This window comes from Ruditapes philippinarum, unplaced genomic scaffold, assembly GCF_026571515.1.
Source record: "Ruditapes philippinarum isolate M1 unplaced genomic scaffold, ASM2657151v2 ctg3223_1_1_1_1, whole genome shotgun sequence".
Lineage (NCBI taxonomy): Eukaryota > Metazoa > Mollusca > Bivalvia > Venerida > Veneridae > Ruditapes > Ruditapes philippinarum.
In genome coordinates, this window is record NW_026856821.1 from 355,640 (window position 1) to 378,510 (window position 22,871).

The following is a 22,871-nucleotide window of genomic DNA, read 5'->3' on the forward strand; positions in this document are numbered from 1 at the left end:
GTAGTAATCCGTGAACGATTAGACCGTAGCTCTTCCGTGGCATTATCCGTGAATATGTGACCGGGGCATTACTGTACTTCCTTTACAGTCTGACAATAATATTTTATACTGTTGACTTCTTAACTTAATTAAATCTATTTAACCCGTAACCTGTTGGCAGCAACATATACCACCCAAACAACCACAGTGCAGACTAAAATAAGCTCACAAATCCATTTCGTCCGATCATGGTCTGCAATGTTCCTTTTCAGAGAGTAAATGTTTTGAGATTTTCCCTAAAAATTGATGGAAAAATGGACAAGTCTATTTAAGATATTTTGCATGGTGGGAGTTTACAAACTATGGATGAGTCTTTTGAAGAAGTAATTATATTTCAAATGTACCATCCCTATCTTAATTTGAATTGTCTTGCCATGAATGTTTGACATTTATTGTATCACTTCCTCTGAAAACAAGTAGCTAGAAAAAGTTTTATCTTTGATTAAATATCATCACCGTGTCTTGCTGAGTTATTTTCCAAACATAATGATAAGTCACATGGTCATTGTTGCTATAAAGGTCATATGGTGGCATGTGCAAGCTTATAACTTGTAGAGAATAAAATAGTCAAGTGGTCGCCACATGATATGTGAGCCGCGTCACGACAAAACCAACGTAATGCATTTGCGACCAGCATGGATCCAGACCAGCTTACCAACTCTATTACAAGTAGAGAAACTGATAGCGAACAGCATGGATCCTGATCAGACTGCGCGGATGCGCAGGCTGGTCTGGATCCATGCTGGTCGCAAACGCACTATGTTGGTTTTGTCATGACGCGGCTCATGTATAGATTTCTGATGTCAGTTACAAACATATCAATCTGAAACTCAGAGGAGAAAATATAAAACATATAATTGTATATAATTATTGTAATTAATTGGATATAAATTGGGAGTTTTGATTAAAGAACAGGGAAATTTAATAAAGTGGACGCTTCTGCACACAATTAATTATGAAAGTTTGTAGGGTACATTTTATTAGTGTGGGTTGACGTAGCTCTATGTCGGAAATACATTTGAGCCGCGTCATGACAAAGTTAACGTAATGGGTTTGCGACCAGCATTGATCCAGACCAGCCTGCGCATCAGCGCAGTCTGATCAGGATCCATGCTGTTCGCTTATAACCCCTATAACAAATAGAGAAACTGATAGTGAACAGCATGGATTGCGCAGGCTGGTCTGGATCCATGTTGGTCGCAAACTCATTATATTGGTTTTGTCATGACGCGGCTCAAATGTATTTTTACAAATCCTGTCACACCAGGAGATATTATGGGAAATGACTTTTTTTTCCTGTTATATATTAGGAATGGAAGAAAACATCACTGGCATTTTGTTTTCTTTTTATTTACATCATACACAGTTTTCTTATTTTAATTGACTATTTTGTTCTGTTATTAAAGTATCCATGATCTGTGCTGCTCGATAGATTGATAAGAAACTATTGTTTACATTGTGGAAATTTTGTTTACATGAACTAATTAATCTTTGATTGTTTTAGATTTTGATCAAATATTACAGAATGACCTGTGTGCTAAGGTCATTAAGCGTTTTTTACTAAATTAGAATAAGTTAAGCATCACTTGAAACAGATATTGTTACAAGTGGCCAATAAGGACATGTGTATAGAAATATGTGGCTAATAGTACTCCATTTATATAATGTATTTAAATTTGATAGATGGCTATAATGGGAGCAACATTCTTTAATTGGAGTTGTGCTAAAAACTCCATGCTGAATACAGATGGAAATTAAGTGATCCTCATGCAGAAATGAGGAATATTTGTATTCCGGGACATCAGTTTCTCAAGGTAGATCTGTGAAAGTGTCGTCTGCTACTTGGATTTAAAACTATGGGAATATATATAGTGAAATGTGTGCTTCTAATTAAATTTATTCCACTTTGTGGTCTTCAGAAAAGTTGAAAATAAATGTTTAATTCAAGTCTTCCTATACTCTGTAAATAGTAAAGCTTTTCATTTTATGCAAATGGTAATAAAAATAGCAGTGTTAATAACGTTATAATAGGTATTGGTGTGCTTTAATGCAGTTTTATGATTTATTTGAAAGTTTGAATCTTTAGACATTTCAAAAGGAGTCTCATTAAATTGGATTTGAATCCTAAGTTTATATAAATATCTAGATCAGAAGATATCGTCTGTAGGGAAGTATACCTACATTAATTTTTTTGTACTACATGAGAACTCTTTGACGATAATTACAAGTGGTTCACTTATGATTAATAAAAGAATTGAATGTGTTCTCAGAATGTCAGTTCTGTAGGAACGGTACTAGGTTGATAAATAAACTTGTGCGTGTATGTGTGTAGTGTATATTTAGATTACGTTTACTTGTAGACTAGATTATATATTTGTGTCTTAAGCTATATCCCACCTGTTCAGGTTAATTATTAATGCGTTTTACTTCCACGCGATATATATGATCATAATTTGTAAATTTAAAAAAAATATGAGGAGATTTCGGCAATATTTGTTAGAACCGTTAAAATTAGATTTTGATGATGAAGAAGTTTTTATTGATACGAATTCACATGGAAATATTAAGATGACGAAAAGTCAAAATATTTCTGAAAGTTCACATGTTGTCACAACAACGGGAAATAGGTCATGTGACCATGTGGATAGTGGTTTTAGAGGTGATGGTCATTTCAGAAAGGATTTTAGTAAATGGTCGGCAGGTTCAGAGGACGATACCTTCTTCCCTCATTTGTCGAGGCAACCATCTTGGGGATTGCACCGTAATCGGTCATCAAAAAAAAGGAGGGATTATTTCCGGTAAAGAATTTATATAATGTTTAGAAAAATTAATTTTATTCACTCATCTGAATTTGTATTTGATCATTGATGAATGTGATATTAAAAAAGGAAATAAATATAATTGATTAGATTTTATATGATGAAAGAAAGTGATGAAATAAAATCACCAAAGGGCGTAAAATTGACTGAAAAAGGCATCAATTTTAATAAGTTAAAGCTATATGATTGTTGCAGATCAATGAAAATATGTAAATGACTTGGATCACTGTTTAGATAGATCCTTGATTTTGTTGAATCTGACATATAAGGTATAAACTGCATGAAGGGCAGAAACAGATTAACATTATGTCCTGACTAGCCAAGTCTAGAAATCTCTGATGTCTGAAATTACAAGTTCATTTCCATTAACCTAATATTTACTATTGTATATAAATCCTTATGCAATAACAGAACCAGATTGAATATTTAATTTTTGTTATAGTTCTCAAAGAAAATATAAATATTTAATGTTTATCTTTGACTAATTATAAGATTTTACTCAGAAGTAAATAAACAGATAAAAATGGCTTCCCTACAGGTAAGCAAGGGAAGAAAAGTAAATTGATTCTCCAAGAAAACTGTTTTCATGCCCCTGAAAACTGTAAAATTATGTTGTTTTTGTGGTTAAGCTGGAGTACCACTGTTTTGATTGATAGAGGAGTTTAAAGTAACAGTTGGCTGAAGATATATAATAATTTAATCAAGTTGGGAGTGCTGATGACTTACCAGCCTTATTCTTTTATCAGATTGAAGTGGTGATAGAATACACTGATAGACGATTAGATCAGATTTGGGTTTTAGGGATAATGCTAAGATGAAATGGTGCACATTTGGCAGCCTAATCTTTTGTGATGATTCTAATGATGTGTGGTAAAGATAGTAAAGGATGGGGTAAAAGTTCCAAGTGACGTAAAATGGAGGGGGGGGGGGGCTTGTCTTTTTTTTTTTCTTAGAGAAAAAAGTTCCAGGTGATGTAAAATTGGCATTATTTTTGCTGTTGATATTTCTATCAATATTGAAGACAAGCGTGAAGATAAGCTTGAAGAAAGCCTTAAAAATGTAAGATTTAGGTTGCTTGAAATTGGAAAAATTAAAAAATTTGTATTATGCTCATTATGAAAGTGTGACAAAAAAACCACATCATATTAAAGACAAAGATTTAAGTTTAAACACATTTATTTTAGCTTTAAATATATGGCAAACAAGTTCTTCAGTTATATACCTTTGGAGTCTGCTTCTTTGAGCTAAACCAACACTGATATGTCATAATTGAGTTAGACCAAAGAAGAACTTTCAGTACCCATGATCCTTGGTTTGAGTCTCAGGCACACTGTTTAATCAGATGAACCAATGAACCATCTAAAGCAGATCTAAAACAAATTTAATTATTTAAACATAATACACTGTATAGAATTTAAACAGTCACTGTATGGGACAGTTTAGTCAATGTTATCATGGTAATAATGGTCATTTATATAAGCATTACTAGTTGTTCTCATTTTGAATACTGGTGTTTGTGGTTGTGAACTGAATAAAACAATTGTGCAATTACACAAGCAGCAGTATGAAATTTCATAAATTAAAGAGTGAATTTAGCCACTTATTTTGAATTGCTTACTGGTCCCCACAAATTGAAAAATACTCTGTAATTGAAAAAGAGACCTTGTAATCTTCTTGTAAGACTTTTGTCTCATGTCGTTATGTCATGGTAAGTTAGGAAGCCAAGATTTGTCTTCAATTTTGACAAAGCACTAACGCTGTGTGATGCACAAGAAATGCAGTGCTTTTCATCTATTTATAGAAACTTTACAATTAATGTCAAGTGCTTGTAAGAGTGCCAAGTACAAATAGTTGATATTATATACTTTAACTTTACATATAATTTGAACAAACATTAGATTTTTGTTATTTTCTGTGCACTTACCTGTATTCATTTTTTTGTGCATTATTTTTATGCCTCGCAATGGTTACAGGCTGGCCTGGCGCTATTCTAGTAAGTAATAGTGGATAAGGTTTAGAAGATTTTGTATGAAGGTTGATTCGTGTTTTGTTTCTTTGGTCTTCTACAATCTTTTAAACTTTTGTTTAAATTGCTTATGTCTGCCACTTTTTCGATATATTTACTTAACTGTCAGGTTTTCATGCAAATCAGTTCATTTCAATTCAAAATTTGACAAATCCTTACAGCAATGTCGATAAAATCCTCTTTTGTATTTTAAATGTTTTCTTACTTTTGACAGATTGTGTATAATTTCAATCCATATATTTTTTCCTTTTTTTACTGTTTCTGATTTTAGAATGGCACATTCTTTTTTTTAAATATATGAATAAGTTATTTGTCTCATGTTTTCCCTACATCCTTTATACTTACATTTTGACATTCTACAAAATTTATGATTCTCTTTTCATGGAAACATTTTCTGTTTCTTGTTACTTAAAGATGGTGTTTTTGTATCAATTAACTAGTTGCTATTTTTGTAATGATGATCAATAATACACTGCCTTTTGTAAAGCCTAATTACCATGTTAGCAGTAAACATGTTCTCTACGTTCAGGTAAGTTACTTGCTTTTCATTAAAGAGATTATGTTTTGCCGGCTATATCCTGGCACTAGAATTCTTGAGACTGAATGTTTTGTAAATGAAGCTTAAATGTAACACGAAAACTTTACTTTAAAGATGAAGTGCACACAGTCTGACCAAACTCTTTTTATTTTTGAATGCTTTGCATGCATATTCCAAAAGTTTTCTCAGGTATATTCAAAGCAGTGCACATCTTATGTATTTGGGGTAAAAACTCAAAAACTTTTTATACAACAGACATGAGTGAAGGCCTCTGAGGTCAATGAACTCTAAAGATGAACTGTAAAACATTCTTTGATCTCATATTTCCATTTTTCCAAGAGTTGGCACCATTTTGGAGTAATTTTTTTTGTAGGGAAGAAGCTAATACAAAATCTGGACAATTCAATATTTCTCTGTCTATCTTTACTAAATATTTGTTCATCTATCAGTGTCTAATGTTTCTTTGTGTATGATGAATATGCAATACGTTCTTATCTTTGCTTCACAATGTTGCATTATTCATGGGATTCTTGCAAAATGTTCAGTTGTGTCAACATGTTTAAGTCAATCACTAACTTCTGTTATTTCTGTAGAAGTGATAACCATGTTAACAGATTTTTTATTGGCTGGCATTCTTAACTTTTTTCTCTCGTAAATTCTGTCCTATTTTAAAGCCCTTTCGGTCTTTAGGGATATAATATAACTGCTTGGATAACAGCAGCTTTCTGAATGACATAAGTTTTTGTATTTTAAATAAAAAAAAGACATTTTTTTTTTTTAAACGCAAGTTCTAACCAAAGAGAAAAATTTATGTCCTATGTAGACTTAAGTCATTAACAATTCATTAATTTGAATATTGAGTTAGGTTTCTTTTCCTATCTCTGGCTGGTTCATTTAAAGTAATTGGCCTGACAGTGCCATAGTAATTACCAAATTAAGTTTGTTGGGTACATTTTAAGTGTACCAGTTTAAATACTAGTATGTTCTTTATGGATTGCAGTGTTCAGGGAAAGTATCTGTATTCATTTTGTTTGCTTATCTTTAGGTTCATTGTAGTTGTTTCTAATTGTTTGGGAATGGGGCAATTTTAAAGAAGATGAAGATTGCCATGGTTCAAGAAAATCATAAAGATTTGAAGGAGCTTTCTTCTTATGAAATTTGACTTATACTTGGACAAAACAACACAAATGAGAAAATCCACATGTTGAATTATTGAAATTTGACCTTGACTTTTAATTGCCCTAGAATGTATTTGTCAAGTTATAGAATTTTACTTAAATTGCCATAACGTTGTAACAATTATACATCAATAGACAGAGTTTATTCATACTTTGACAAAACAACACTAATGACAACACTGAGACATGTTGAATCATTCAAGTCAAACCTGTTGATCTATACATGACCTTGACTTTTAATTTAAGGTCAAATGTGAAAAGTGTCATAAAATTTTGCATAAGGAGACTTGTGTTTTCTTTTACAAACCTTCACTATGATGTGTTTGCCTTTAGATGTTATGAAAAGCCAACATGTTACAGAATTATGGGTACTGTTGGAGTTGTTTTTCTTGAGAAAAAGCTGGTTCTGTGATGCTTGACATTTGGGTTATCTTAGTAAAACTAGGTTAGTAGGTCAAGTTTAATATTTGTATAATCTTATTAAAATTAGGTCAATTTCGATATTTGGGTTACTTTATTAAAACTAGGTCATTAGGTCAAGTGATCTAATCTGTTTGTGTTGCCTCTACGGAGTAGTGGCGACATATAGGGATCACTTCTCCGTCGTCTGTCTGTCCGTCTGTCTGTCTGTCCGTCTGTCACAAAACTCCTCATAAACTACTGGTACTCATTCAAACTTTACAGGAATGTTCAGTACCAAGTATAGTTGTGCATATTGTCAACATTTTCCGGTTCAATGATTTTTGTCAGAGTTATGGCCCTTTAATAATATTTATTTTTAAAGTTTGTCCGGACAACTTCTCTTATACCACTAATGAAATTTCAATGAAACTTTACAGGATTGATCTGTAGCTCAAGTCCTTGCACATATTGCACGGGTTTTCAGGTTGAATGATTTTTGGCCGAGTTATGGCCCTTTGATAAAAAGGTGTTTTTTTCTGTGTGTTGCCAGATACACAAAAGCTTGTCCGGACTACTCCTCATAAACTACTGGTGCAATTTCATCCAAACTTTACAGGAATGATCAGTACCAAGTCTACTTGTGCATATTGTCAGCATTTTCTGGTTCAATAATTTTTGTCAGAGTTATGGCACTTTAATAATTTTTATTTTTAAAGTTTGTCCAGACTACCTCTCTTATACCACTAATGAAATTTCAATGAAACTTTACAGGATTGATCTGTAGCTCAAGTCCTTGCGCATATTGCACGTGTTTTCCGGTTGAATGATTTTTGGCCGAGTTATGGCCCTTTGATATAAAAGGTGTTTTTTTCTGTGTTGCCAGATACACAAAAGCTTGTCCGGACTACTCCTCATAAACTACTGGTGCAATTTTATCCAAACTTTACAGGAATGATCAGTACCAAGTCTAGTTGTGCACTGTCCGTCTGTCACAAAACTTGTCCCAACATGAAATTGGCCATCATGAGGCGACACATGTGATCACTGATTGCTCTTGAAATGAATTTAATGCTTTGTCAGTAATTTTTGTTAGGAGAGTGTAATCTTAAAAAGACTTTTATCATTACTGATTTCTTTCAATACTATTAGCATTACCTTATCTTTGTTTTAATCTCCTTAGAAAACAGTATTCCATTTTCTAGAACTTGGAAAGAAATAGTGAAATGTTATCTCTTGCAGATAGAAATGTAGAGATGTACATCTAATTCAGGTAACATGCCAAAGGTGCTGAAGACAAGTTTCTGACTGTGAGGTTCCTCATTTCTTTGTTGGGTTTCTTTGCATTTCTTTTGGTCTGTTTCTTACTTGCTCCTGCTACTGTCTAATTGTTTTATTAAAAAAGATGAAATAAACAGTGCATTTTGAAATTTTTATTTCAAATCATAAAAAAATGAATGCCAGTTTTCGTTCCATTGTAACGTCAGATAATTTTGTTTCTATGACATTAAATTGCTGCTTTATGCAAATATTGTGATATCCAAGTTCTGCAAAATTGTCTTAAGAGTTTTCTGATTTCTTTAGCAGGATTAAAGACCAGTGTTTTTCAGAGATTTGAAGAGCACTGTTTATGGTTTAATGGCAACTTGGACATGTTCATATGACAGTCAATTTCTGTCAGTTAATTCTTCATTCAATAATATTGTCTTGTGCAAGATGGAATTTCTGATAAAAGATTTGTGCATAAAGTCCTCAAGAGGTGGCAGTTAGGTGCAGTATTGTAAAATTTGTTTAAAAAAATCTTTATTTAGAATGGGCATTGAAAGAGTTATTATTTTAATGCCATTATATGTTTTTATAATGTTATATCACAGTGTTAGCTAGATTCAATAGGGAGAGAATCTTATTTGTAATTTCAGATGTGACTGGTCCGGTCCTTGGCCAGGTGAATTTATCCGTGTTCGGACATTGAGTCTAGTGGTGATTTGTCTTTTTCAGCTGATTCAGAAATCGCGTGGTTTTACTTATTGGTCACTTATGGAAAAATTAATAATTACTGGTACCGGTAAGTTATCCAGGAAAGATTGTTAGGTGGACTAAATGTGGACATACAACCAAATTTGTGTTGAAACCAGATAAACAAACAAACAAAATCATCACAGTGATCAGGGAGCATTAATTTTAACAAATTTCCTATATTACCAGTTGATTACCAGCAACTGTAGAATTTGATAACATTCTGGGCTCTATTTCTAGTTCCACAGAATCAATCTTCTTACTTCAATCTTGATGATTTATTACAAAAGTTGTAAATCATAAAACTAAGAATAGCTTGCTGCCAGTGTTTTATATCAGATTTTTTTTAAAGCCTAGCACAATGGTGTTATAGAGAGGGGGCTTATTATGTAGATAGGTATAAATGCATGTTATTTCATAAAACATGAAATTGAGGGATATAAAACTTGAGCTTTCCCATTAGTGTAAATGAGTGCTACTTATAAATACAAAGATTTATTTAATCATTCTGACAAATAGATTTAGCTTAACAATGATAATTTATCGGCTATTAAATATGATGATGCATCAAGTATTGTATTAACATTCTAATTAATATTTGAGCCTCGTCATGACAAAACCAACATAATGGGTTTGCGACCAGCATGGATACTGATCAATGTTAGTATCAATAGTATCTGGATTTGAATCCAGACCAGCCTGCGCATCCACGCAGTCTGATCAGTACCCATGCTGTTCCCTTACAAACCCTATTACAAGTAGAGAAACTGATAGTGAACAGCATGGATCCTGTATAGACTGCGCAGATGCGCAGGCTGGTCTGGATCCATGCTGGTCGCAAACCCATTATGTTGGTTTTGTCGTGACGTGGCTCAAATATAGTATCATTGTCGTAACATGACTGTATTGAATTGATTACTTATAGTTATTCTCTAGTAGTTAGGATAAGTTTGTAAGAAATCTATGTTGTCTTAAATTTAAAAATGTCTGGCGGGACTCAAACCCGGGACCCTCTGAATACTGAACCGTGGTTATACCAACTAAGCTCTCCGGTTGCTTATGCACTGTCTACCTTGATAAGTGAACAGTTCTGAACCGTGACATCTATGTTGTCATATTAAGTCAATTGTCAAGCATATACTCATACTTGAATCTTTATAAAGGGAGATCATTTTTGTTAGAAATATAAATTATGTGTCAAATTAAAGGTGATAATTTTGTCATAGATTATCTATGCTTGAATATTTATTGCCAAAGGGAGATAATTTTTATTGGAAGGCAAGCTGTAATTTGTCATAAAGTATCAATATATGAAGTATCAATATATGCCTAAATCTTAACAAAGGGAGGTAATTTTTTAAGATTAAGTATAATCTCATCAAAGGGAGATAATTTTATAACAAATAAACTTTTATCGGGCCTCTTAAGACTATTAAATATTGGAAGGAACTTGTTCACAATAATTAGTAAAGTGGTTGAACCAAAAATAAAATTTGAAGTAAGTGGCTTCTGGATGTCTTATAATTGGCAAGAAAAGTGTCTTGTTATTTTAATTGCGGTTTATGTATTGATATCGCTGTGTGGTAAGAAGTATTGACAGTGTTTTCTTTGGCTTCAAAAAGGATGTGTTTAAAACTCTGGAGCTTGGAAAAATAAACATATTTTAAATGTTGATGTTTATCAGTGATATCTGAGGCAAGCTCAACCTCTCAAATGAAGATGATAGATCAGTCAGAAATCTATAGAATAGATGCACACATTTTCTGCTGTACTAGTCTACATTGATTGATTTGAAGCATTACAACATGCTGCATAAGTCTTTCTGATGTTTTTCAATGATTGGTTTGTCTGTGATATATGTAAGCGATCCAAGACGTGATCAACAAAGCATTTTAGGGCTTTCTTGTTTGTATATTTAGAAATTCTAGACAATCTTGACAGTTGAAATGTTTGATATCTATTTCGTTCATTGATCATTATTATTTTTAGCTCACCTGTCACAAAGAGACATGGTGAGTTTTCGTGATCACTTTTCATCCGCCGTCCGTCCATCCGTCAGTAAACTTTTACTTTAAACGACATCTCCTCATAAACCGCCAAGCCAATTTCATCCAAACTTCACAGGAATGTTCCTTTGGTAGTCAACTTTAAAAATTGTTCAAAGAATTTAATTCTAAGCAGAACTCTGGTTGCCATGGCAATCGAAAGAAAAATCTTAAGATATCTTCATTTAGAAAACTGAAAGAGCTAGAGCTTAAATATTTGGCATGAAACATCATCTAGTCCAAATAAATGCCCTGGGGTCAAAATTGGCCCTGCCCCGGGGGTCATTGATTTTTCTTATATATATAGTAAAAACTTAAAAAATCTTCTTTTAAAAAGCCCAAATAGCTAGAGTTTAGATATTAAGCATGAAACATCTTCTACTGGGTGTCTACCAAGTTTGTTCAAATAAAAGCCCTAGGGTCAAAATTGGCTCCACCCCAGGGGGTCATTGTTTTTCCCTTTATGTATATAGTAAAAACTTTAAAAATCTTCTTTGAAAAAACCCTAAGAACTAGAGCTAAGATATTTAGCATGAAACATCTTGTAATGGGTTTCTACCTTTTTTGTCTAAATAATGGCCCTAGAGGGGTTGTTTTTCTCTATATGTGTATAGTAAAAACTTAAAAAATCTTTTTACAGCTAGAGCTTAGATATTTATCTTGAAACATCTTCTAGTGGGTGTCTACCAAGTTTGTTCAAATAAAAGCCCCTGGGTTAAAACTGGCACCACCCGAAGGGCCTATATACAGGTGAGCGATTTCAAGGCCATCATGGCCCTCTTGTTTAATGTTTGGAAATACTTACATTTCTGTGCTAGTCTTACGTTCTACATCAGCTTGAAAATGTAAATTTAAATTGAACAAGAAATGAATTTATGATGTTATCTGGGATTTGGCAAATGTGGGTTTTCCGATCTTATCCTAGGGCATAAACAAAACTTTTGTTGTTGAAACTTTGTGTTGCACTTACAATAGAGTGATCAAAATGATAATACATTGATATATTCTGTTTGTATCCCAGCTTTACTGAGTTCCAGAGTATTTCTATCTAAGTTTTAACTGATTCAAGGGCCATAACTATTCAAATATTGATTGTTATCACATGAAAATTGGTTCCATTATTAATGGTTGATTCCTGAAAAAGTAGTAACATAGAATGACACAGAGTTGTTGCCATTGACTTTTAAAATTTTAATCAGAATTTAATTTTGGAAAGAGATATATTTTTGTCTCATAATTGTTATAGTTAAAACATTATTTCTTATGTTTATTTTGTTGTAAATGCACTTTAAATAACCTGCTAAGAATATATACACACATCTGTATTAAAAGAGAAGCCAGGCTGAATAATTTGTAGAAGAAAGCCGCCCCAGGGGAGAGATAAGATTAATGAAAATGACTGATTACTATGACAACTATGCCCTGTAATACAACTTTGTGTAATATTACAGCAGTTTTTAGTTCTTGAAGCAATTTTACCTTGCTTACGCATTTTACACTTGCAAAAACAAAGTCTCATCCAACAGTTGCTGACTTTGTTTACTTTACAATCTGCCTACATTATATTGTTTTATTTTGTCTAATTAATTTGTTTTCTGAATTGCACTTTGTTTAAAATATTTATAATTTATATCAGTCTTTGTCTTAGCCTTTCAAATGCAAAGCTTTTTTCACTAGCATAGAGTACAAAATATGTACTTTGTGTACCAATGCTCAATTCTGGTGTCTGACAGGTCAATCAAAAACGCCAAAAAATGAGAAAGATGGTTTGTTTTATAATGACAATTGGTTGAGGGCAATTTACTAATTTATCTTTAGTTAAATGCTATGAAAAAAATACTTAAGATAACCGGTATATATTGCAATATTATAGATAACCAGTAAATTGCAATATTTAAGATAACCAGTACTGTACATCAAAATGTTTGAGATAATCAGTAACATTGCAATATTTTCAGTTACCAGTTTATTGCATTATTTTAGATAACCAGATTATTGCAATAGTTAGGTATCCAGTGATCCAGTGTATTACAATATTTTTAGATAACCATTACATTGAACAAGTTTTGATAACCTGTATATTGCAATGAATATTTTAGTTAATCACTTGATTGCAATTTTTAGTTAATTAGTATATTGCAATATTTTAGGTAACCAGTATATGGCAAGTTTTTAGATAACCTGAGTACATTAAGATATTTAAGATAACCAATATATTGCAAGATTTAGGTAATTAGTGGATTGCAATTTATTAGGTAACCAGTACATTGAAATATTTCAGATAACCATTATAAATATTGCAATATGATAGATATCCAGTATATTATGATTTATTTTAAGATAACCAGTATATTGCAATATTTTATATTATCAGTACATTAAAAAATTTAAAATAACCTGTATATTATACAATATACAGCTGAAGTTTAAAATAAATCAGGTAAATTATTTGTACCAGAAGTGTTGTTATTCCTCTATACTGAACAGGTATTGAGGGACAAATAAATAATTCAGTACTTGAATCTTAATCTATGACATTTTGTTCTAAATCAAGTCTGCATTGTATTTGCAATTACATTAAATGTCTCAACTTTAACATTTTAATCAGCGTAGGATCCTTTTGAAATAAAACTTCTGAATTTGACATTTGAATTTTTATTTATTTCTTTTTACACTGTTCTTCCTCACAGAAAAAGTGTTAGTTGTAATTATGCGTGTTGAATTACCTATTTTTTTGTGCAACATTTAGTTATCTGATTTAATGATGCATGCAAAAAAATGTTTTCTGCAACATTTAGCTCAGTCTTTCTTTTTAAGTTTACTTTGCTAACAGATTTTCTGCAAAGTTAGACGATTTCTCGGAAGTTTCCTAGAATTTTAATTATATTGATATATAAACAAAAAGATGGCACTAAATTCTGATTTATTGATCTCGTTATGTCATTGGGTTTTTCAGTTACTTGTGATATTTTGTTCCCCAGTTTATCTTTAAAACTAATAAGATAATGATTTTCTATAAATCATTGCTTAGCAACCATTTTCTGCCAGTATTAAATTATCAATTTAGTGTAAAGATGAGATAAAAAATTGTAAGAGAGAACAGTAACTCAGGTATTGTGGCATGTATTATTTCAATGAAATTTGTCTTATTTTTCAACAATATGTGACACTTTATACATACATACAAGGAGCAATTATAAATCACCCAATAACCTGATAGTTCTTTGGAACAGTCCATTTCAAGTTGGAGGAATTTCAGTACCAAAATAAATACAAAAAATTACCTTCCAACATCATATAGCTTGGTCTGAAACCACAGATGAACAGGCTGGCTTGGCTCTATACTGTTGGCTACAGCATAGTCACTTTCTGTTCCAACATTGACTTATCGATGACTCATCAGACGTTTTAGATTTCTTGCAAAAAAAAAGAAGATAAAAACTTTAGTTTTTGAGGTCAAAGGTTTAATGGTGACTTTTTTGTAAATGTAAATATCAACCAAAAGTATAAGTAGGTCAATAGGTCAAGGTAATATGAGTCTTTTATGAATTAGAGAGACTTGAGGAAGTTGGGTGCATAAATTATTCATACTTCGAACTTTTTTATGTCATAATATTGGAGGATAATTTGAACCCAATGGTACATGTTGTTATTTAGCTTTTGATTATTTACTTTTAAGACCATGAGCTCTGCAACTTATCGTTGTTGTAAGTAAAAATGCTTAAGTCATGTAATATATTTAAATATAGAGTATTTTAACAAATAGTGATATTAAGATCTATATAATGGTTGTGCAATTAAGATTTCAACAGTTACATTTTATGTTTGACATTAAAAGCCATGAAAGCAGCATTTTGCTTGCATTTTAAAAGCATTGAAGTATTTCTGTTTTAACTTAAAATTGATCAACTATTTTTTATTAATGTGTCAACATCTCTATGTGAAAGACTGTAAAATCACCCTTGCTTTTAAATGCAGAAAAGATAAAGATAATAAATCAAAGTTGCAATTTTCTGTGAAAGGGTATTGCACACTGATGTTATTCCATGTTATATAACCCAAAGTATTATAAAATCATCAAACATCAAAAGGATTCAAGCATTTCTTTTAAAGATATCCATTTTTTTCCCAAAAAATTAGCTTTTCTTGACAGTGCCAGCCATTTTGGAAGTAATTTAGATGGATCCATTTTGCCAGCCCATAATAATCTGATAAAATTCTCATTAGTTTATCCAGTCCTTACAAGTATGTTACATTACCGTTGTACAGTTTGTATCTTGCCTTTCCAACAATGCCTTTAGCAAACACAATTTCTGAAAAATGTAATATATTGGTAAAGGAATAGAGAGAAAAGAACTTAATATTAAAGAAATGGAACCAAATGTTAAAGAAATAAAACCTGTGTTATTTAGTAATAGAACCTAATAAGAGAGAAAATGCGCACCTAGTGTTAAAGAAATAGAACCTATGTTAAGTAATAGAACCTAATAGCAGGGTATAAGCACCTAATGTTAAAGAAATAGAACATAGGTGTTAAAAAAAGAAAACCAAAGAAACAGAACCTAATGCTTAAGAAATAGATCCTAATATTAAAGAGACAGAACTTAATATGAAAGAAATAAAACCAAAGAAATAGAACTTTTTTTTTCTCTTTTATTTTTCAATCAAAATATACAAACATTCAAATCATAGTACATGTAATGAATACATAAAAAATAATGTCAATTCAATGTTATCAGATTATGACAAGTATATTTGTATGTTAAGATCTTTTTATAAAAGATTTTGACAGAAGAAAATGAGTGCTAAGAAGAACTGATAGTACTATAAAGTACATAGTAAGTAAGAATGAGAGAAAAGAAAGTGTATAAAGAAAGGAAAGATAGATGAAGAATGAGAAGAAAAAAAAAGAGAGAGAAAAGATAAAGATTAGTTATGTCCCTATTAAAAGATAGTTGGAAAAAAAATACATTCATAATGATATTTTACAAAGCTATTACTTAGTAAAAAAATATATTTAAAGAAAAAAAAAATTAAATAAATAAATGGAGAAAATATAAGGAATGGACTAAACGGAGATAAGAAAGAAATAGAACTTAATGTTAAAGAAATAGATTCAAAGAAATAGTGTTAAAGTAATAGAACCTTATAAATAGAGCTTTAACTGTTAAAGAAATAGAACTTAATGTTAAAGAAATAGAAAAGGGTTAAAGAATTAGGTATTGGTATTTAATAGCTTCCAACAACAACGTCAAAAAAAAGCACCTAAACTACATAGCCACTGCTAATGATGTATTATTAACAAAGTGACATTTGGATTAAGAAATATTTAATCAAAGAACAGCAATGTTCTTTTGTATCTGATTGATTGGATTATATAACTTAATCATAACTTCAATATGTTACACATGAAATAGGATACATTGCTATATGCTCTGCAAACAAATGAGCCACGTCACCACAAAATCAACATAATGGGTTTGCGACCAGCATGGATCCAGACCAGCCTGCGCATTCGTGCAGTCTGATCAGGATCCATGCTGTTCCCTATCAGTTTCTCTACTTGTAATAGGGTTGGTAAGCGAACAGCATGGATCCTGATCAGACTGCGCGGATGGGCAGGCTGGTCTGGATAACCCATTATGTTGGTTTTGTTGTGACGTGGCTCCAATGTTGTCTTCCATGTTTACAAAAGAACTATTGACTCTTTCAGTTATAGAACACTACACTTGTGAAATCTATAAGGTCTATTTGAGAACTTGTATTATTCAAGAAACAGCTTGAACTGTTTTCAGGCAACTGCTATTTAGAAAGTATACAATTTCAAAAATAAGTGTAAAAATAAGAACATCTGCTCAGCAAAAAGGCATATTGCAAAAAAATACTTCTCTAAATTAGAAACTTTACCCTGCATTTAGATTTTGAGTTTGCAAAAAAAGCTTCAAGACAACATCAAGGTATTTGAGGGAAAACATGTGTATAAATAACACAGAATTTATTTTGCCATGTACTGGTAATCATCATTCTGCAATAGTTATTCTTAATGATTGAAGAGTTTTAAGATTTTTGATTAAAATGTTTTACTTTTACAAAATAAAATTCACCTTCATGATTGTGGTAATACACAATGCACTTAAAAGGGCACTGCTTTCTCCTTAGTTGGCCTTGATTGGTCTGAATATTTTATCCTTTAATATTCAAATTTAAACTTGTGATTTCAAGGTTTTATAGTCCTTTGACACTGGCAGTTGATCTTGATGTGCCTATGGTTTTGTAGTTCAACACATAAATTTAACCTTGATGTTTGAAGGTTTTATAGTCCTTGATACTGATATTTGATCTTGATGTGTCATGGTTTTGTAGTTCAACATATACATTTAACCTTGATGTTTGAAGATTTTATAGTCCTTTGATATTGGCAGTTGATCTTGATGTCCCATTATTTGGTTGTTCAACATGTACATTTAACCTTGATGTTTGAAGATTTTATAGTCCTTTGATATTGGCAGTTGATCTTGATATCCCATTATTTGGTTGTTCAACATGTACATTTAACCTTGATGTTTCAAGGTTTTATAGTCCTAAGATACTGGCAATTGATCTTGATGTGCCATGGTTTTGTTGTTCAACATGTACATTTAACCTTGATGTTTCAAGGTTTTATAGTCCTGAAATACTGGTAGTTGATCTTGATGTGCCATGGTTTTGTTGTTCAACATGTACATTTAACCTTGATGTTTCAAGGTTTTATAGTCCTAAGGTACTGGCAATTGATCTTGATGTGTCCTGGTTTTGTAGTTCAACACAATTATATATAACCTTGATGTTTCTTGAAGCTTGATGAAAATCCTCATAACTTGAAACGGATTTGTTGTTGATCTTGATAAATCGTATTTGACCTAAATGACATATTGGTAATATGTTGACTTTTAAGTAATGGCATCCATTTGACCAGAATGACTTGAGTTTGACCAGTATAAAATTATTGAATGATTATTTCTATTTAATACAGTAATCATACAGCAAATTGTCTTCCCTCCAGCTGTCAGAAAATTGTCATATATCCCATTAAATCAAAATGTATCAAGAACATCAGTACCCCTCTTGAAAATAAATTCATTTAGCTTCATAACAACAATTTTCTATTTCAGTTTTGATGTTGAAAATGGAGCAAGTGGCGGACGAGGGCCTCTCGAGGGAAGCAGCCCTTCTGGTGGCCTCATATTACAGAATCTTCCACAACGACGCGAGTCCTTCCTTTATAGGTCTGACAGTGATTACGACATTTCTCCAAAATCCATGTCTCGCCATTCCTCTGTACAAAGTGAACAACCACAGTATGTACTCGTTAGTTACCTCCCCTTTGTGTTGTTATTATAATCTCCCCTTGATAGTGTAGATAAAGAGGGTACATGTATTTGTTTGTTATTATTATTTAAGTGAAAATGAATTTTTTAAATGATTTGAAGTAAGAATTTTGTAAAATCCAAAAGGAGTGTAGCTCTTGTAAAATATTAAAAACACGATGTAAACCCTGTTCAAATAATATTAACAAACAAGTTCTGTTACTCTTTATGTTAATTGATGAGGGTAAAAATCAGTTTTCACTTTGACTGTTACACTGTGAGTGAGAGATATATATTGTATCTCACTTTCCATTGATTGGCATAAGAAAAAATTCTGTTACTATTTATAATTATATCTCATATTCTTTTGGCACACAGTATATAGATTTGTCAATAGAGTTCAAAATTTCAAACATTCTTTTTAAACAATTTAATTATGTCTGTGATGTATGTTTCTAATTTTCTTATCATGGTTAAATATTTCTCAGGGACAATAAATTTTTATATTTATATTGTATATTAACACAAAACTATTTATTTAAATGCATGAAATAAAAATACTTTCAAAAATGCTAAAAACAGCTCACCAATTCAGCTGACTGTATCCTAGAGGAAACTAGAAACATACAGTATCAGTCTGGCCTTAATATGTATATTATAGTTTGACATGAAATCATCTTTATTTTGTATATTTGAATTAGTTTTGTCAAAAATGACTTAATTTAGGGACTTTTAAGTCATAACAATTTCGTAACCTGAAGTGCCCGAATAAAATACATAAAGTAGTAGTCGATAAATAACGACATAGTAGTAGCCAATGGCAAATTTTGATGATTTCATAACATTTGAACTCTGTTGACAAGAAGAAGGTAGAACCAATTATTGAAATAAATGCCATGAAATAAGCGTAACAAAAACATTATATTTGTTTGGAAAAGCAGAATCTAAAAATGAAAAATTTCGTTCTTGCTGTATAAAAAATAATATTCTTCTATTCAGATCATTCTTTTTTTCTTTTCTTTTTGAAGAGACAAACAAGTCAATAATAATGTTCTTCTATGCTTTCATTTCATTTATTTTGGAATTTTTCAAGACATTTGTAAGCAAGCATAATCTTATTTTTGTTTTGTTTTTAAAGGGACTCCACTGTGGTTTTTTGACATGACAGGATTAAAGATAATTTTTTGAGATTAATGTTCCATTTGTTGAAGGTCTAGACCAGTAACTTGTAAAAAAAATTTCAGTACTCTCAAATCAGACTAAGATTAGTATTTGATTTTTTTCTGGGTTTATTTTTTTAATTATCTTTTGCATAGCCCCCAATCTGATTGATGTAACAAATTAAAATTTTATGTTTTTAGCTTTTTGGACCACAGTGGAGCTCTTTAAATATCATAACCTTTCTAATATTTAAGAAAAGAAAATTTGCGATGAAATAATATTTGTCAAACTCTGTTAAAAAGATGTGTGAAAATATTGACATGTATTTCATCTCTAAGTAATTCTTTTTATGTAAAAATAGTTTTTGTATCAACAAAAAAACCCCACAAAAATGAAGAATCTCAAAGAGAGCAAACAAATAACCATGAAAAATGAATAAAAAAAATGCAAGCACTGAAACTTTTAATTCTAGAGTTTTACCTTTATTTCAAGTGTGTCATGAAATTTACGTAAGAAGCAAGATAAAACATACATTAGAAGGTATAGATCAAGAGAGAAGCATTGAAAAACTATCTATCTAGAATGGAGGTCTGCCAAATGTTTTTGTGACAGGTGGAAAAGATAAATATGTTTGTGTATTTTCATCTGTAACACCAAAATTTTTGCCTGCAACAATTCCATGACATATATGCTGCTTGTTGCAATAGGGTCATGACTGATTTGAGGTTAAGGACTCGGTTTTTATACCAGTCAGCCATTTTGGCAGTGTTGCATGGCAGACAGCATGGTAGGGTGGTTAGATTGGTGCCTTAGAATCACTGGGCCTTCTTTTCTCTCATGTTGATGGAAGGTCAGTGGTTTTACTCGGGTGCCCTTTTATGCTTGGAACAATATGCACCAGGGGTCTACCTCCAACAGTAAATTTAGAAATCTTGAAAAAGGGTGATCCCTCAGAAGCATTTATCACAACAAAATTACATAAAAATTGCAGACATTGTTTGTGTACATGAGGAATAATGATAAAGTATAACATCCCCCATGCCCTCAAGCACCGGCCTTTGCAGTAATAAACTTGTTGGTGTGACTGAACACCCAACTAAAATATGATCTTGACAAAATGTTAAAGGTTTCTGATTGGTTGATTCTTATTTAAAAGTGACCAATGGCAGGCATCATTTCTGTATTGCTAGTTTTTTGTTGTTTTTTTGTAATCTTTTGAAATTCATAAAGGCACCACAGTTTGTTGGGTTTTTTTTCCCTTTATTTGAATAAAGACTTTATTACAACTCCATAATCAAATGACAACATGATATTGTATTCAAATTCAGTTTTTAAAACACTAAAAAATGTTAGAAATATTTTTCCTTCGGGAATTCTTAGAGATGAAATACAGTACATTGATTTGCTATGAATGTCCACAATGCCATTTGTAAAAATCTAGATTGATTTTTGAAATCAAATTTCATTGGTTAAGGGGATTGTGAAATGTAAGAGTGTAGGCAGGTTTCTACGGAAGGATTTTTTTCAGACGCAGGAAGAGAGTGGGAGAGCCTGAAGGGAGTGTTGTCCGAAAGTTATCACAGAGACTTGGAAATGATTATGGTGTCCACTAAAAGACGTCTGCTATAAACTGGCTTTTTTGCAAGTTGTAAAAAGCACACAGATTGACTTACTGGCTTCCAAGCTACAATTTACAGGTAAGAGATTTTTTTATTTTTTTTTTAAATTTTGTTAGTTGAATTATTCTTGGAAGAGTGAGCTCCTTTGGTGAATCAGAAATTAAGTATTGTAAGGGAGACAACTATTAAGTTCTTCTTGAAAATATATGTAAGGGTAAGTTACCCTTGAAAATCAGTTTATTTAAATGATTGGTGATTTAGAAAATCTTAATTTTTTAGTCAAATCTTGTTTGTAAGACAGTTGTTACTTTGAAGATGAATTGTGTTAAAACCAAGGTGTCTGCTTTACAAATTAGGATATGTAATAAAATCAGTCAGGAAAATCACTCCTACCTTGTATGACCGATTATTTTTGTATTTTTGTCAGTTCAACCTTGTCTATAATGTTAAGTTTACAGGAAATATGATTACATAAATAAACATTATTTTAATAATGATTATTACCACTGTGTTCTAATAAAGGTGCTGAAAATGATAATACGTAGAAATTTAAAAGGCTCCTCTAGTCATTGTAAACAAGAGGAACGCATGCAGTGTTAACGCTCGCCTGTTAAATGCAAGTTAAAAACGGTGCATTATCTTTTCAGAATTATTGCTTTTGTCTAACAACTGCACCTTGTCATGATAAGCATGTATTCCAAGTTTCATGTTGATAATTTTTTAAATGACAACAATTACGGCACATAGATCATAATAGCTCGACTTTTTCTTTGAAGCAGACAAGCTAACTAGCAGTTTGTAAAGTTGTATGTACATTGTCAAGGGATCATATTTTACAAGTTTTTCTGGTGATTGTAATATCTCATATGATACTGTATTGGTTGATTGCCAGAAGCCAACTTGATTGTTGTTCAAATTAGGTTCACTTGACTTTTATCATAACTAAGGTAAAACAAAATCTTTAAAACAGCAGTTTTTTTCCTTCAATGAATGAAATATTTCATACGTTTTCATTGTATTCAAAGAAAATCATTTTCAAAGTTGTTTTAAGGTTTTGTTTTAAATTTGTGAGGGGGTGTTTATTATATAAAGAATGACGTTGGACTAGTAAGTTTGACATGTTCAGATATATGTAACTTACTCTGTCCTCTAAGGCCATAGAAATTAATAATTGAGTTAAAAAATATGTTTTTTATTGAAGCAAAAAAAAAAAACTTCATAAAAAAAATTATGGCGTGAGGATGCATTTTAGCTTGATTCATTGATTGATTAATTTCCTGTCATTCATTCTTTCATTCATTCATTCATTCATTCATTCATTCATTCATTCATTCATTCATCATTCATTCATTCATTCATTCATTCATTCATTCATTCATTTCTATCTCCCTTCCTTTTTTTAAAAAGAAAATCCATCTTTCATATCACCTTTTCATTTCCATGTGTTAAATTTCATTTATTTATGTCCATCACACTTCCATTATTGGTTATCTTCTTTCCTTCATTCATATGTTTCTCCTTTCCATTATTCTTTCATGTGCATCTTATTTTGATAATATTTATTGAGCCGCGTCTCGACAAAACCAACATAGTGCGTTGGTGACCAGCAGGGATCCAGACCAGCCTGCGCATCCGCGCAAACTGATAGCGAACAGCATGATCCCGATTTGATGCCGGAATGGGGG

At 31.6% G+C, this 22,871-nt stretch overlaps 1 protein-coding gene across 4 annotated transcripts in view; it reads left to right on the forward strand.

Annotated features, from left to right (window-relative positions):
* Positions 1-18,460, forward strand: part of LOC132747809 (cAMP-specific 3',5'-cyclic phosphodiesterase, isoforms N/G-like) — an 82,187-nt gene extending 63,727 nt beyond the window's left edge. For 3 of the 4 annotated variants that reach the window (XR_009628165.1, XM_060737316.1, XM_060737315.1), the window contains one exon: positions 18,212-18,460. Coding sequence is in view for 3 of the 4 variants with exons in the window: in XM_060737316.1 (XP_060593299.1) it covers positions 18,212-18,440 (229 nt within the window). In the remaining variant the exon portion in view is untranslated. Of the gene's footprint in view, positions 1-1,438; positions 2,838-18,211 lie in introns of those variants that run through there. The other variant, XM_060737313.1, reaches the window with a different exon arrangement.
* Positions 18,461-22,871: the final 4,411 nt, after the last annotated feature.